Source organism: Danio rerio, chromosome 4 (assembly GCF_049306965.1).
Source record: "Danio rerio strain Tuebingen ecotype United States chromosome 4, GRCz12tu, whole genome shotgun sequence".
Lineage (NCBI taxonomy): Eukaryota > Metazoa > Chordata > Actinopteri > Cypriniformes > Danionidae > Danio > Danio rerio.
The window spans coordinates 8,354,446-8,371,526 of record NC_133179.1 but is presented as its reverse complement, the minus strand read 5'-3'; the positions used below and the strand labels follow the sequence as shown (position 1 = coordinate 8,371,526).

Here is a 17,081-nt window from a genome sequence, read left to right as displayed (position 1 = left end):
CACCACCAACCCCCATCAGCTGTTTTTTTTTTCTCCCCAATGCTTCTAAAAAGATATTTCTCCACCCAATCCTGAGTCCACTTGTGCATTTGGGTTGTCATTCATGATTTGGAAACATTCCCGATTCCTTCTACCCAGCAACTGCAGATATAAAAAAATATTAACAAAGACGTGTCTCGCTTGATCGTATAATTGCTACTTAAATTCAAATTAATATGTTAATGGGATTTCTGTATTCATCTGAGTGCAAATGCAACAATAAGAGACGTTTTGGGAAGAAGGAGCACTATACAGTACGCTTTATTTGGTTATAGTTATTTTATTAGATTCAGGTTAACACATTTAAATGCAGGTTTATGCTTTAATTTATGCTTTTAATTAAATTTTTAATTTAGGTTAATGCTAATTTCATATACAAACATAGAAATAATTATTGTTAAAATCTTGGTATGGTCATATCAATCTTATACAGCATGCGATGCATGTATATATTAATGTTAATCATTATGCTGGAACATATTATAATGCCTTTCTCTAATGCAGATATAGTTCATTTATACATTTATTGTAGGGTGTTACAATATAAACATGTTGTGTATTACCATTATAAATTAATAAATATTGTTTTTATTGTTTTGTTATGACTGTTTTATAAATAAATTATTATTGTTAAATGTACAGTTTATTCAGATTTATTATTTTATTTTATTATTTATTTATTTTTTATTTTATTAATTTATTATTATTAATAATTATATTATTATTATTTTTGTTCTTATTATTGTTTTTTTTATTATTATATTATATTTTTATTACTGTTATAATTATTTATTATTATTAATTTCATTATATTATTATTTCATTTTTTATTAATATTATAATTATTTGTCGTTATATTATTATTATTATTATTTTATCATTATTTTTATTATTATACTATATATTCTAATACTATACTACTATTTACTGCGTTTACTATGTTTCTTAATATACATGTTCTTTTTAATGTAAGCTTTATGCTTTGACAATACATTTGTAACATTTGTCATGCCAATAAAGCAATTATTAAATTCAATTGAATTGAGAGAGAGAAAAAGATGGCAAAACCAAATCAAATTTATAGCATTTTATAAATCTACAAATTATATCAATAAAAATAGAACAAGAGCAATAAATAATACATAACAATCTAAAACAGTTTTTGGTATACTTTTGATAAAAATTCTACCATTTTTGAAGGATTCACCTTTAATTATTCATATATTTATTATATTATTTTCTTTAAAAGTCTCTCCAGATAAATATCATTGTCTGATAACATTAAAATATGGCAATATTATATTATATATCTTTTATTTGTACTAGTAATCCAAAATATATCAAAAATTAATTAATTTAGTTTGTTCTGATTAGATGAGGCTTTTATTTTTTCTAATTAAACACAACAATTTTAGCTAATTTAACATTTTTGGAAACTATAAGTGTGAACAATATATAAACATACTACACACATTTCCATTGCATTTTAAATTCTCTAATATTTTAGCTTACTGTGTTTTCGATTGAAATCCTAATTAATTGTATGCATGTTGAAATTAAAATAGAAAAATTAAGTATTTGCAATTATTCCCATCCACAATATATTTGTCTTGGTGTTTGGCGCCCTCATGTGGATGCTGAAAAATCAGCCGAGATTTGTTTTGTGATTTTGGATTTGATGTGCACAAATATAATCATTGAGACAGGGACATTTTGCATTATTAAACATCTCTTTTATTACTTCGTAGCACAGTTTAACATCTATTGCACAGTGAAAGTGTTAAGAGTGTGTGTGCATTATTACAGATAGAAAGCATAAAAATGTTTTCTGCATCACAGACGTATTGACAGGGACTTTGTTGGTCAGCACCGATCATCCAATTATATACAGTAAGAGGAGCTTCCTACAAGGTTTAGTACCTTAAGCTTCATCTTAATCCTGAAGCAGCCAATCAGAGTCTTACAGTTCACTTCTATACAACTTGAAGTAAACTACAGGAAGGTGGCACAAATATACACCAGTTTACTACTGAGGCTCCTCCCCTTCTTCATTAGACTCCTCCTCCTCCTCCTGTTGACCCCTCTTCTGAGAAGACACAGAAAAGAAATATGTCAATATATACAGTTGAAGTCAGAATTATTAGCCCCCCTGTTTATTTTGTTTCCCCAATTTCTGTTTAACAGAGAGCAGATTTTTTTAGCACATTTCTAAACATAATAGTTTTAATAACTCATCTATAATAATTGATTTATTTTATCTTTGCCATGATGACAGTAAATAATATTTGACTAGATTTTTTCAAGACACTTCTATACAGCTTAAAGTGATATTTAAAGGCTTAACTAGGCTAATTAGGTTAACTAGGCAGGTTGGGGTAATTAGGCAAGTTATTGTATAATGATGGTTTGTTCTGTAGACTATCGAAAAAATATATAGCTTAAAGGGGCTAAAAATTGACCTTAAAATGGGTTTTAAAAAATTAAAAACTGCTTTTATTCTAGCCGAAATAAATCAAATAAGATTTTCTCCAGAAGAAAAAATATTATTAGACATACCGTGAAAATTTCCTTGCTCTGTTAAACATAATTTGGGAAATATTTAAAAAAAGAGAAAATAATTCAAAGGGGGGCTTATAATTCTGACTTCAACTGTATATCACACAGTCAACTTATATATACACAGTGGAGATTAAAATTGAAGAATATTTTACAGTTTCCTACATTCAATTTGCTAAAATTCGAGATCGCAGCTTATTCCTATTTAAAGTTATCCTACTTAACAGGTGTAAAAGAGCACTTTTTAAGCATTTTCTATGAGATACTGTATACAATATTATATAAAAACAGTATAAAAAAGATATCTGGACCAAAAAAAAAAAAACAGCACTGGATTTTTTTTTACATTGTTGTTCTAATCATGGACTACTAAATTTACAGCTTTTACTACTACTACTAATTATTATCATTATTATTATTTACATCTAATCATTGAGTACTACTACTAAGTTTTTATAAGCGTTCATTTCCTAATCTTATTTTTTTAATACTGAGCTTCAGAAAACACGAAACAAGCTTAAAACTGTGTTGTTTTTTAAGCTCATGTTTGGAAAACTTCAAAATAAAACTAAGTAGTGAGTTTGAAATGTAAAAAATTGTCTCTGATATTGATTTTCCGCTGTACGGTATATACAGTTGAGGGTTATTTTTTCTTTTTCAAATATTTCTCAAGCGATGATTAACAGATTAATCAAAATGTTCACAGTATTTAAACAAATGATACAATTTAAAAATATCTAAAAATAGTATAGTATGTAAATAAAAAAATATAAAAGTTTAAATTGAATAAATAATTAATAATAATTCTGACTTCTCTGAAATAATTCTGAAATCTCAAAATGTGATTTTAATTGGTTGTTGTCAAATAAGTGACATTAACATTTGGAGAATAATTATCACACAACTCTTCCACATTTTTCTGTATGAACAACACATCATAGTGTTATAGTTTTCCAGTCTTTTTCTACAGACATACTGTTTTGTTTTTTATTTGTTAAATATCTTACCAGCTTAAGAAAATCAATGAGCTTATAGGCATCTTCGCCTGTGGTCAGGTCCAAGAAGTCTCGTGGGATTCTGTAGGACAGACATGGGCTGGGCTGTACTGTCACCTCACTGTTAGTGCACCGAAAAGCAGGTCCATCCTAATATAATGTAGTACACATGCTGTTATTATAATATTCCAACAGGGCTTGATGTAAAACATAGACCTTTTCTTTTAAAGTATGAAGTACCGGCAGCGCTGTTTCCTCTTGTGTCTGATTGGCTGTGAGGTTTTTGCCAGACGTGAGCTCCTCCCACGTGAAAAGTAGCGAGTCTGTGACTTCACCAAACGGATTGAAGTCAATCAACCACACACGTCCCTTTAGAAACACACACTTTTTAAGGTTTGTGTTTTTCAATTGTTATTTTCTATGCTTGATTTGATTATTTCATTCTGAATATTAGACTTTTGTAATATGTTGATGAATACTGTAAAACGAAGTAAAATACACTACAGAAAATGGCATGTTTAAATGTAAAACTTACTGAGCTGTCTCTGTAAACATCCAGGACAACTGCACAAAAAAGAGGTATGATTATTGTCAACGCATGTTTTTAAAGTAAGAAACAAAATTCAACCTCTTCTACACTTACAGTCCTCATCTGGAAACTGGTATTGAATGTTGTCTCTGAAGAATTGAAGTATAGAGGTGGAGATGCTGGCCTCTTGTTTGCCGATGTGCTGGTAATGTTGTGTATAATCTCGCTGACATATCGCTAAAATAATATCAAACATGATCTCAGTATATATGCCATTTTTAAAAAAATATATTCGTAAAAATATGCAATGTATTACTCTTAAGGATTATAAAACAGAATATTCTTTTTTTAGTTTAATAGATGTTGAAATTTCATACCGATTAGTTTGTTCTCTTTCACAAAGCAACGAAATTCCCCTCCTGGAATGAGTTCACTCCATTTTCTCAACACCAACTGCACAAAAATCAGATACAAGTTAGAATTTAGTAAAAAAAATAAAAAATAAAAAAAATAAATAATATATATATATATATATATATATATATATATATATATATATATATATATATATATATATATATATATATATATATATATATATATATATATATATATATATATATTCAACAGGTTACATTTAATCAAATAAAATAAAATAAATAAAATTTAATTAAATAATTTAATTTAATAATAAAATGAATTTGAAAGATTTTAAGCATTATTTAATGGGTTTCATTTAATAAAACAAAATAAAGTAATTAAATTAAATAAAAAATTAATTAAATGAAAAAATAAATTAAATTTAATTAATTAAACTAAATAGTGTTATATTTAATGTTGTTAAAAAAGTGCGGTTCAGAATTTGTATGTTTTTAAAATAAATATCTCATTTACATCTTTTGAAGTACTTATTTGTTTAGAACAATCCTACAAACCACAAATGCTTTATAATATAATATAATATAATATAATATAATATAATATAATATAATATAATATAATATAATATAATATAATATAATATAATATAAGAAACTTTTCATAATACCATAGCAACATTTTCTTTTAAAAAGCACCTAGCATTGGTATGAAAAAGCGCTATACAAATAAAGCTGAATTGAATTGAATTGAATACCCAAAGACATGTTCTTGCACAATGGATAAAGGAGATGTTTGATAATCTTGCTCTTAAAAAATTAACATATGTAATCAGAGATAAAGCAGAGAGCTTTAAAAATGTGTGGTCTTCTTTCAGTCACTGTGAATGGGAAAAATGGGAAGGCTTTGGAAAGATGCCATTTAAAATTCAATGTAAAGAATTTTTTTTTATATTTATTTATTTTTATTATATACATGCACAAACACTGGTCAAATTAAATGTATCAATTTATTTTTATTATTTATTATTATTATTATTATTTTATTATTACAAATATCTCATTTATCATTTTACTTGATCATTTATTGTAAATGTTATTCCTGTTTAACAAATGTTGGGGTAAAAAGTAAATTCTGTGTAATAATAAGTTAATATTCTGTACTGTTTGCAGGGTTTTGCAATAAAATTAAAATCAATAAAAACAAACAAGCTTAAAACTAATTTAGCAGTATTTAACATTAATTTGGCTACTTTTAGCAACTTTTAAAGAGTTACCTTTAAAAGATAAATTGTAAATAAAATAATAAATCAAAAAGGTTGAGCATTTCTGTTTCTTATACAAATAGTCTAATATATCAAATAAATCTAAATAAACATATTTCAAATAATGTTTTTTCCTGAGATGGCCAGTCAATTTGAGAAAACGCTTTATTTATTTGTTTTGTAGATTACAAAAAGATTCAGTTTTAAGTTGCAATTACATCACAATGACACATAACAGCTTCAATTAGCAACAAGCTGTTCCCCCTTTAGAAACTTCCTTTGAAAAATAAGTTGGCAACAGTGAACATGATAGTGTGCAATGAAACAAAACGGTGGGAAGAAATATATTTTCAGTACCTCATAATTTATAGTTGGGTCAGGAGAATCATCACTACAGTGGAGGAATCTGTCAGGTATCAAAGTATAAACATTAACCAACCTGACAACATGGAAATCAGCATTTATGCACCAGTGAGGCATCATAGACACTTACGGCTGTGTGAGATCGTGCGTGATGAAATCAGAACTTTTGAAAAGCAGGAAGATTTCGCTTAGACTCTGACACTGTAAGGAGCTGTTCAGGGCAATCCAGTTTGCATCCTGACAGGAAAACAGATAGTATAAGTACTATACATTCATGTTGATAAAAACGCAACCGTAGAATCTCCTCACCCTCGGAGCGCTCCAGTTCAGCTTTGGGAAAATGCAGCCGCCCAGAACATTTATTGCTTCTTGCACTTTTACATTGAACTCTGGAAATTCTGGAGCCTGCAAAATAATAATAATAATTTAGTATATGCAAAAGTATTAACATAAGTTGACAATGAGGTAAAGTTGGTTTTATGTTTGCACATTCCGACTTTTTCTATGACGATATAATATTAGAAAAGTATTCCTTTACAAATTATAATTAGGGAAATCATATTAGCAGCCCGGCGAGGCAGTGGCACAGTGGGTAGCACGTTTGCCTCACAGCAAGAAGGTCGCTGGTTCGAACCTCGGCTCAATTGGTGTTTCTGTGTGGAGTTTGCATGTTCTCCCTGCCTTCGCGTGGGTTTCCCCTGGGTGCTCCGGTTTCCCCCACAGTCCAAAGACATACGGTACAGGTGAATTGGGAAGGCTAAATTGTCTGTAGTGTATGAGTGTGAGTGTGGATGTTTCCCAGAGATGGGTTGTGGCTGAAAGGGCATCTCCTGCGTAAAAACTTGCTGGATAAGTTGGCGGTTCATTCCGCTGTGGCGACCCCGGATTAATAAAGGGACTAAGCCAACAAGAAAATGAATAAATGGATATTAGCAGCCAATGACTGACTTAAAGTACAACACTGTTCACAGTCAATTGAATAGTGCTTGTTTTGATTGGTCATAAGGTTTCAGTAATGCAAAGTAATGTAATGTATTTTTTTATTCAATGCCATGTCAGCAACCAAGGCTATTTTCAAGGCAGGAACATTTCAATAATAAATACACAATTAAAAATCAACAAACAAACGAATACATAAATTAAACAAGAGTTTAAGTGTTAATTCACAAACACAGGCCAACAAAAATACATTATCTTACATTACTGAAACCCTATGACCATTTAAAACAACATTAGCACTATTCAATTGACTGTAAACAATGTTAACACATCATACAAATTCTAAAAGAAATATTCACTTTGCTAAAAATGTCCTTGAGAGATTTAATTTCATAAAGTCTTCTGAAATCATTAAAAGCAGGACATACATTTGTTCATTCATTTTCTTGTCGGCTTAGTCCCTTTATTAATCTGGGGTCGCCACAGCGGAATGAACCACCTAAAAGCAGGACAGTCCAGTAAAATATGTTTTATAGTAAGGGTAATTGTGCAAACACACAGTATCGGGTTTTCATCTTGGAGCAAAAAACTATGGGTTATTCATGCATGTCCAATACCACATCTGTTAAAAACCACTTGATCAAGTCTTAAAATTCTGTTTAAGATTTCAAGTTGTATTTCGTATAATTCATTATTTTCCAATGCATCCCACTCCTTTTGTTGCTTGTTTAAAATGTAAACATTGATAAAAGATGGGGAAATTTGGCATTTGTCCACCACTTGCTTCAAAGCATACTTAGCAGCTGCATTTATATGGTTTCAGACTGATAATTCAGTCAAAGTAGCACGGTAAACAATATAGGCACAGTGTCACGAGTTGTCACTGTTCAGAAATGTACAAATGCACGAAAATAAAGCCAACTTTACCTCAATTTGACTGAGGAATAAGACTCACTGTAACTGTCGTTGTAGTTTCATCATCAGTCCACTGGAATCAAAAGCATTTATGAGAATTAAGAAAGCTGCGTTATTTCAGATATCTTAATGTACAATATAGTTCACTCCAACAGCTTTGTTTTTGTGAATTGTGGGGACATTACGTTGCTTTCCATTGGACAAACTCTATTTTCTAACCCTACCCTATCCTTAAACCCAACCCTCATGGAAAACGGTATGCAGTTATACTTTCTGAAATAAACTAATTCTATTTGATTTATGGCCCGTTTCCACTGAGATGTACGATACGGGTCACTTTTTTTTGAAGCTTGCGTTTCCACTGCCAAAAAGGTACCCTGTTGGTGGACGTGGTGTACTACAGAAAGTTTCAGATGATGTAATTTTTACTCAAGGAAATGTAACGCCGTACAGGTTGTTCACATATCCTATGAGAAGCACTTCTCACGAAACAGATGTTTTATACACATAAATACTTGTGTATAAATGTTCATTACTAATCTTTCTATGAACAGGATTTGATTATAACTGCAGATCAATGATAATGCGAAATAACCTACTGTAACGTCTGAAATCATGTAAAATAAATAACTAGATGCAACATGTATGAACACATACAGACACTTACAGTCTCTGATATGTTATCAAATACAGAAAAACTACACAGAGCATACATTTAGTCCTTATTTGGGTTTAAAAAAACAACACGAAATATAGCCCACAGTCAGTGCAAACCTCTCATATGTAATCTTCAACAGCACATGTAGCCTCTGTTAGAAAGTAGTTCATAATAGTCCCAAAAGGTGATGGCTTTCTGAGCTTATAAGTACTTATAATACTTCACCACCACAATTCACCACTTTCTTGTAATATCTGTGTCATATCTATATCGTTATACAGATTTGTGGCCTGATATGTCACAAAAGCACATATACACACTCTGACCTGAATGTCCTCCTCGTCAGAGTCACTGTTGTTGGCCTGTGTTTGTAAATTGTTGTTCTCACTATAAAAAGACACAATAAGACATTTATTTCATAAAGACAAGACAGGAAAGTGCTGCAGTTTTTTAAGTACCATACTTTTGTCCAAATCTCACCTGCCAGAAACCACAAGTGTCCCATCATCTAATAGGTAATCGATTACATTTTGAGGTATGGGTAAAATCAGGCTGGGGAAACAGAACATATCATCACTGAATGTTTACCTACAACATAATACTTTAATTAAAATGTCGATCATTATTCGAAGACATGCTATAGTACGTATTATAGACTTTAAGATGGTAGGTAAGTGTGATGGTTGGAGAATAAATGGGTATTTAAGTACACGTTGCTATATAATGTTACTTAATAGCCTAGCGCGTGATTTTTTTTTCCTTTTTTGTACCTGTGAGCCCCGATCATTATATATTACCATAAAGTAAGCACCTTTCATACCTTTTAATAGTGTGTTTCTTGAATAGAGGATACCAAACAGAAAATTGACAGTTGACAACCTGCTCCTTCTTCATGCTGCCTGAAAGTTACACTGGTAATCTGTGCAACCTCAAAAACATTCCGACATGGCGATAGTACCACATAACAGCAGTTCCGGTTCACGACTGCGCATTTTTCTGTTTAAACGAAACTCTGTTTTAACCATCACTCTGAATTTTACACGCTAACTTACTTCTTTTATTTTAAATAAGTTGAACTGGTTAACAGTATTATGTGTGCAGCGATAACATCGAGACAGCAAGAGGGGGAACTATTTTAGCTGCACACACGCAGGCAGATGTTCGGTGAACACGTGATTACATGTGTGAAAACCAACTAAACAACATCACTTGGTTTGTCAGGATAAGTCGCTGTGATTTTTTTGACACATTTCCGCAATTTTGCTGGTATGTACCAATCTAACTTAAACGATTATGACATATTGTTTATGTCGTCATGTGTTAAGTCGTATAAATAGGCTGTGAGGTCATCAATGACAACATCATGCGCCTTGTAACTTAATTTCTGTTGTACGTGCAGAATTACTGTAGCTGTTCAGACTGATCAAGATGAGCTCTCCAACGAAAGCCACCACTACAGAACCTCATGTAATCAAAGAGGAGGTAAGAATCTGCTTTTAAAGGCATAGGTCCATCTTAAAGTTTTGATTTGTTATTATGTAAACCATCGAACGTTGTTATAAACTGCTTTTTCATACTAAATTTGACCTCTCTGTGTTGAATTTTAGTTGGTAGCGAGTGGAAATTGGGTGAAGCTTGAGAAAACAACTTATGTGGATCCTTCTGGAAGCACCAGGTATTGATCGACTGTATGTGAATGATATGTGACCTCTGGACTGAGTGGACGTGATGATACTCTCATTGATCAAAATAATCTGGTTTATTTTTTAATTGCATCAAACGCGCTGAAGTATTTTTCCTGTTTATTTCTAGATATATAATTGGAATAATCTGGTTTATAGTGTAGCAAAATGACAAGAAACAACAATCAGATAAATAATATTGTTTGAATTGGTTTATTTGAACAATACATATTTCCTTGTATGTAGGTTAGTGGGTTAATAACTAGATGATGGGGTAGGAAAATTTGTAGGTTGCTGTGATAGAGGTGGTAACACCCACCCCTGCTACCTAACTGGGCCCAACCTTCCTAAAAAAATTGGTGCAGATGCATTAGTTATGTCATTATTTGTTAGACCCTCACTATTTAAAATATAATAGAAAATTATGTTGTATATAATTCATAAGTCTTATATATGTCTAGACAAATATATATATATGTTTAGACCCTAAGCGGCCGGTTGCTTCCCTTATGGGTAAATCCACCCCTGTGTGATAGGTAGTTGAACAAATAAGTAGTTATTAAAGTAGATTGGTGGATTGGAATGTAATTGGATAGATAGATAGATAGATAGATAGATAGATAGATAGATAGGTAGATGGATAGATGGATATACAGATGGATATACAGATAGACAGACAGACACTGATTTATTTTCTCTTTGCCATGATGACAGTAAATAATATTAGACTAGATATGCTTCAAGAAACTTCTATACAGCTTAAAGTGACATGTAAATTCTTCACCAGGTTAATTAGGTTAACTAGGCAGGTCAATGTAATTAGTCAAGTTATTGTATAACGATGGTTTGTTCTGTAGACCATTGAAAAATATACTGCTTATAGGAGATAATTAGTGACCTTAAAATTATTCAAAATATATATGTATTTATTTAAAACTGCTTTTATTACTGCCAAAATAAAACAAATAAGACTTTATCCAGAAGAAAAAAAATATTATAAGACATACTGTGAACATTCATTTACTCTGTTAAACATCATAGATAATAACACAGAGAAAACCGCAGTTTAGCGCCCCCTGTTATGTTTGAAACGGCTAACGTCATTACACATTTTAGCCAGTTCGAACACAGACCATTATCACCTTAGGTACACTAGAGGGCGCCTCTTCATCTACGTATCTACAGGTAGATGGCATCAATTTATTCCTTACACGTGGGAAATAAAACATTAATAATATGTGTAACGACATGATTGACATTTATTTGTTGTTTTGGTTATAGGTCAAAGGTCATGTGTGTGTGATAGATAGATAGATAGATAGATAGATAGATAGATAGATAGATAGATAGATAGATAGATAGATAGATAGATAGATAGATAGATAGATAGACAGATAGATATACAGATAGATAGACAGACAGACAGACAGACAGACAGACAGACAGACAGACAGATAGATACATACTTGCATACATACATACATACATACATACATACAGTGGGGATCGAAAGTTTGGGCACCCCAGGTAAAAATTTGTATTAATGTGCATAAAGAAGCCAAGGAAAGATGGAAAAATCTCCAGAAGGCATCAAATTACAGATTAGACATTCTTTCAATATGTCAAAAAAGTTAAGATTTTATTTCCATCATTTACACTTTCAAAATAACAGAAAACAAAAAAATGGCGTCTGCAAAAGTTTGGGCACCCTGCAGAGTTAAAATCTTGTACTGCCCCCTTTGGCAAGTATCACAGCTTGTAAACGCTTTTTGTAGCCAGTCAAGAGTCTTTCAATTCTTGTTTGAGGTATCTTTGCCCATTCTTTCTTACAAAAGTCTTCCAGTTCTTTGAGATATCTGGGCTGTCTGTCATGCACTGCTCTTTAAAGGTCTATCCATAAATTTTCAATAATGTTGAGGTCAGGAGATTGTGAAGGCCATGGCAAAACCTTCAGTTTACATCTCTTGATGTAATCCATTGTGGATTTTGAGGTGTGTTTAGGATCATTATCCATTTGTAGGGGCCATCCTCTCTTTAACTTTAGCTTTTTTACAGGTGGCATCAAGTTACCATCCAAAATTTGCTGAAATTTTATTGAATTCATTTCTCTTTCTACTCGTGAAATGTTCCCTGTGCCACTGGCTGCAATAAAAGCCCAAAGCATGACTGAACCACCTCCATGCTTAACAGTTGGACAGAGGTTTTTTTCATTAAATTCTGTGCCCTTTCTTCTCCAAACGTACCTTTGCTCATTCCGGCCAAAAAGTTCTATTTTAACCTCATCGGTCCACAGAACTTGTTTCCAAAATGTATCAGGCTTGTCTATATGTTCATTTGCAAAGTTCAAACGCTGTTTTTTTGTGGTGAGGACGTAAAAGAGGTTTTCTTCTGATGACTCCATGAAGACCATATTTGTACAAGTATCTCTTTATAGTGGAATAGTGTACCACAGTTCCAGTGTCTGCCAGATCTTTCTGGAGGGATTGTGCAGTCAAACGTGGGTTTTGACTTGTTTTTCTCACAATCCTGCGAGCTGTTCTGTCTGATATTTTTCTTGGTCTTCCAGATCTTGCTTTAACTTCAACTGTTCCTGATGACTGCCATTTCTTAATTACATTCCGTACAGATGATATTGGCATCTGAATACGCTTTGCTATCTTCTTATAGCCTTTTCCCTTTTTTGTGAGCATCAACTATTTTCAGTTTCAGTTTTCTAGACAACTGCTTAGAAGAACCCATGATGCTGATTGTTGGGGCAAGGTCAGATGAGTTGGATGAGTTTGGGCATTTAAAACCTTTAAGATTGACATCACTTGGTCTTTGCTGACGATGATTGAGAACAATCCATGACACTGTCAGGTCTCAGATTTTCAAAGGGGGCAGTGCATGCTATAAACTCTGCAGGGTGCCCAAACTTTTGCAGACGCCATTATTTTGTTTTCTGTTATTTTGAAAGTGTAAATGATGGAAATAAAATCTAACTTTTTTGACATATTAAAGGAATGTCTAATCTGTAATTTGATGCCTTTTGAAGATTTTTCCATCTTTCCTTGGCTTCTTTACGCACATTACTACAAATTTTTACCTGGGGTGCCCAAACTTTCGATCCCCACTGTAGATAGATAGATAGATAGATAGATGGATAGATGGATGGATATACAGATAGACAGACAGACACTGATTTTTTTTCTCTTTGCCATGATGACAGAAAATAATATTAGACTAGATATGCTTCAAGGAACTTCTATACAGCTTAAAGTGACATATGTCACTTATGTCGTATGGATAAAAGAAAGTGAAGTGGTTGATTATATTTGGTTGAATTGACAGGTTGGTGTTAGTTGAACAAGTATGTAGTTGCATTTAGAGTGGATCAATATATCGCTAGGTGTATACAAAAATAGTTGGTAGGTTGCTAGGTAGTTAAATGGATCTGTAAGTAGTTTGTAAAGTAGATAAACTGGTAGATTGTAGATACATTTGTAGGTAGTTATGTGGATAACTTAGTTTGCAGATAGTCGTTGGATGGGTATGTATTTGGATAAATAAGTAGGTAGCTGGATGAATTTGTAGGTAGTTGTTTTGGGAATATAGATAAGTATGTAGTTTGTTAGACATGTATATAGTTTGGTAGTCTAATATGGTTCAATAAGGTTGATATATAGGTGTATAAAATGGTTGCTGCTTGGGTGGGTTGATAATTAAAATAATGTGTTTAATATTTTATTCCATCAAGCTATCTAATAAAAAACATATTTAAAATAACACATGCTGAGAAAATGTTTAAAATTGTCCACGTTAAATGACTTTGTTGAACTTTGTCTCTTCAGAACATGGGAAACTGTGAAGAGAACAACCCGAGTCGCCAACACTGCAGCTGATGGTGTGTGTGCATGCTTTCAAACACTCTCATGTTCTCTCTTTCTATGCTGCAACGCTCTAAATATTAAAACATTTGATCTAAAGGTGTGGGAATCATAGCTCTCCTGAAGAGGACTCTACACAAAGACTGCGTCGTCATGGTCAAGCAGTTTCGACCACCCATGGGATGCAACACACTGGAGTTTCCTGCAGGTCTGAGGATACCAGTCTCATATTGTTTAGTATAACACATAACAGTTATTGATTATTGCCTGTGCATGAATATCTCAGGTCTGATAGATGAAAACGAGAGTGCTGAAACTGCTGCTCTGAGAGAACTGAAGGAGGAAACTGGGTACAAAGGGGAGGTAGTGGGCGTTACACCAGGTAAAAGTCTTTTAATATGTGTGTATACACAATGAAATGTATATAATCTTGCATGGTTTGATAACATCGGTTACATTTTCCATCTTTCAGTTACATGTTTAGACCCGGGCTTGTCTAATTGCAGCACAAAGATTGTTATGGTGCATATTAATGGAGACGACATTGAAAATATAAACCCCACACAGCAGCTGGGTGAGTAAAGGAGCATTACTGTATCTAACACAGTCATGTTGAAATTCATGTTGTGTTTTTAAACGATTGCTCTTTCTCTTTTTTCCATCTTGTACTGTATGTCTAGGTGATGGAGGTATGGGTTTGTTTTCTAATATAAATGCTGCCATCATTGATTATTTTTTTTTCCTGAAAGCATGTCTTTTGTTTCTCAGAATTTGTGGAGGTTATTCTTCTACCTCTGGATGAATTTCAGCAAAAAATTGATGGTGAGTAACGATATTGTTGATGAGAAATGATAATCCTTATAAGAAAAAATAGATGTGAAAAAAAGGTTTAAAAAGAGATGTGTCTGTATCAAATAACAATTATGGAGCCAGACCAGTCTCAGAAATCATACATTTACAAAATAAAATTTATACATGCACAGCACAATTCACTTACAAAATCCTATTTGTAAATTCAAAACACAATTCATAAATGCGACACACTATATTTAAATTCACAAGTCAAAATATTTTCCTTAAATTAATTGGGTTTAAGGATATTATGAATTTTGTTTTGAATTTACGAATTGGATTTGTGTATTTATGAATCAAGTTTTAAGTTCACAAATTGGATTTGTGTACTTAAGAATCGTGTTTTGAATTTACGAATTGGATTTGTGTAATTACGAATCAAGTTTTAAATTTACGAATTGGATTTGCGTAATTACGAATCGTGTTTTGAATTTACGAATTGGATTTGCGTAATTACGAATCGTGTTTTGAATTTACGAATTGGGTTTGTATAATTACGAATCGTGTTTTGAATTTACGAATTGGGTTTGTGTAATTACGAATCGTGTTTTAAATTTACGAATTGGGTTTGTGTAATTACGAATCGTGTTTTGAATTTACGAATTGGATTTAGGTAATTACGAATTGTGTTTTAAATTTACGAATTGGATTTGTATAATTATAAATCGTGTTTTGAATTTACGAATTTGATTTGTGTAATTACAAATGATGTTTTGAAATTAAGAAATGGATTTGTGTAATTACGAATCGTGTTTTGAATTTATGAAATGGATTTGTGTAATTACGAATCGTGTTTTGAATTTACGAATTGGATTTGTGTAATTACGAATTGTGTTTTAAATTTACCAATGGATTTGTTGAGTGTAATTACGAACACAAATAAAACAATGCTTTTGTCTTTGACCCATATATTTTGCTTTTCATCATGGTTTCTTTTTGATATATTTATAGAGCTGCTGCAGAAAGAGAAAATAGTGGTGGACTGCAAGGTGTACATTTATGCAATGGGAATGTCTCAAGCCTTCTTTAAACCCAGAGAGCTGCCAGTGCTAAAGCAGTAAATGCACAGATCTCTCTTCTGGAATGCAACGAAGACCGTTTTCTGAGCTGTAACACACTTTTTTGAGGTCTTTAGAGAGATGAAATCCGGTACTTGACCATGGCTTTCATGTTTTACCACAGTTGCCTCAACATTCCTAACAAACTAACAGTACTTAATTATCAGGTAATCAGTGTTTTGCACAGTTTTAGAATTTGTGATAGCAAATAGGACTTTTTCCTGATAAAATTAAACTAAAGTGTAGGGTTAATTTTCCAGATATTGTAACCACATTGTAATCTTTGCCTGCTGTTGACCCATAACAATGAAAGAACATTTAAAAATGAAGAGCAAAATAAGTAAATTAAATGTCCTCATTGGGGAAACTTTTTGAATTATGATCAGATCTTAATATAAATTTAAAGCTGACCCTAAAAGTGTGTTTTTGACGTACTGTAAATATGTATTAACAAAAGGTCTGTAGAATATTGTTATAGACTATCCAATTGTCAACAGGCCTGCAATATGCAGGTAACGCTGGAAACTGCATATATATGCATTTCTGTATACATGAGTAACTTTTCCTTTTTTATCTAATAAAATCTGATGGTTTAGATTTGGCATTTGTGTATGTATATGTCTATGTCAATCTATTTTCCTTCCTGTGTACACAGAAATGAGTGTATATCAAGCTATAATAATATAATATACTATATAATATTTCTTGTTAGGCTAGTTTATTAACAGCGTCAATGAACCACACTCGATTTAGATTAAAAACGTAAATTCCTGCATTTCCTGTTAACCTACAAGTTTAAATGTCATTAATTGAGATCCTAAATGTGTTTATAAACTGTATATGATCCATATTGTGATATTATAAGCTTGTTATAGATTATGACGACATATTTAGTCATCATTTAGTTCTCATTACGACTTATTTCTCGTCTATCTATCTATCTATCTATCTATCTATCTATCTATCTATCTATCTATCTATCTATCT

At 32.0% G+C, this 17,081-nt stretch overlaps 2 protein-coding genes and 1 long non-coding RNA gene across 5 annotated transcripts in view; 2 read left to right on the top strand and 1 right to left on the bottom strand.

Moving 5' to 3' along the window:
* The window catches only part of LOC141381591 (uncharacterized), a 419,099-nt gene that overhangs the window by 37,827 nt on the left and 364,191 nt on the right, over positions 1 to 17,081 (top strand). The window lies entirely within an intron of this gene.
* Positions 1,751 to 9,557, bottom strand: cdc123 (cell division cycle 123 homolog (S. cerevisiae)). Of its 2 annotated transcripts, none has more exons than XM_009299951.3 (13): positions 9,457 to 9,557; positions 9,117 to 9,188; positions 8,963 to 9,023; positions 8,019 to 8,051; positions 6,434 to 6,529; positions 6,255 to 6,361; positions 6,119 to 6,167; positions 4,497 to 4,572; positions 4,234 to 4,356; positions 4,126 to 4,154; positions 3,831 to 3,959; positions 3,603 to 3,740; positions 1,751 to 2,122 (listed from the first exon to the last, which is right to left on the bottom strand). In XM_009299951.3, the coding sequence occupies exons 1-13, from the start codon at positions 9,528 to 9,530 to the stop codon at positions 2,066 to 2,068; spliced, it is 1,044 nt and encodes a 347-aa protein (XP_009298226.2). In that variant the 5' UTR covers positions 9,531 to 9,557; the 3' UTR covers positions 1,751 to 2,065.
* nudt5 (nudix (nucleoside diphosphate linked moiety X)-type motif 5) lies at positions 9,788 to 16,696 on the top strand. Of its 2 annotated transcripts, NM_001002086.1 has the most exon segments (10): positions 9,788 to 9,902; positions 10,036 to 10,118; positions 10,244 to 10,311; positions 14,149 to 14,201; positions 14,285 to 14,392; positions 14,471 to 14,566; positions 14,657 to 14,758; positions 14,865 to 14,873; positions 14,953 to 15,006; positions 15,988 to 16,695. In NM_001002086.1, coding segments are annotated over 9 exon segments (654 nt in total). In that variant the 5' UTR covers positions 9,788 to 9,902; positions 10,036 to 10,064; the 3' UTR covers positions 16,098 to 16,695.

Excerpts from the sequence above, each read along its gene's own strand:
- cdc123 (XM_009299951.3), bottom strand. The coding sequence starts at position 9,530 with ATGAAGAAGGAGCAGGTTGTCAACTGTCAATTTTCTGTTTGGTATCCT. Across the intron at positions 9,189-9,456 it reads AAGAAACACACTATTAAAAG|CCTGATTTTACCCATACCTC; the intron begins GTATGAAAGGTG and ends CTGTTTCCCCAG. Across the intron at positions 2,123-3,602 it reads TCATTGATTTTCTTAAGCTG|AGGGGTCAACAGGAGGAGGA; the intron begins GTAAGATATTTA and ends TCTTCTCAGAAG.
- nudt5 (XM_073945918.1), top strand. The coding sequence starts at position 10,065 with ATGAGCTCTCCAACGAAAGCCACCACTACAGAACCTCATGTAATCAAA. Across the intron at positions 10,119-10,243 it reads CTCATGTAATCAAAGAGGAG|TTGGTAGCGAGTGGAAATTG; the intron begins GTAAGAATCTGC and ends GTTGAATTTTAG. Across the intron at positions 10,312-14,148 it reads GATCCTTCTGGAAGCACCAG|AACATGGGAAACTGTGAAGA; the intron begins GTATTGATCGAC and ends TTGTCTCTTCAG.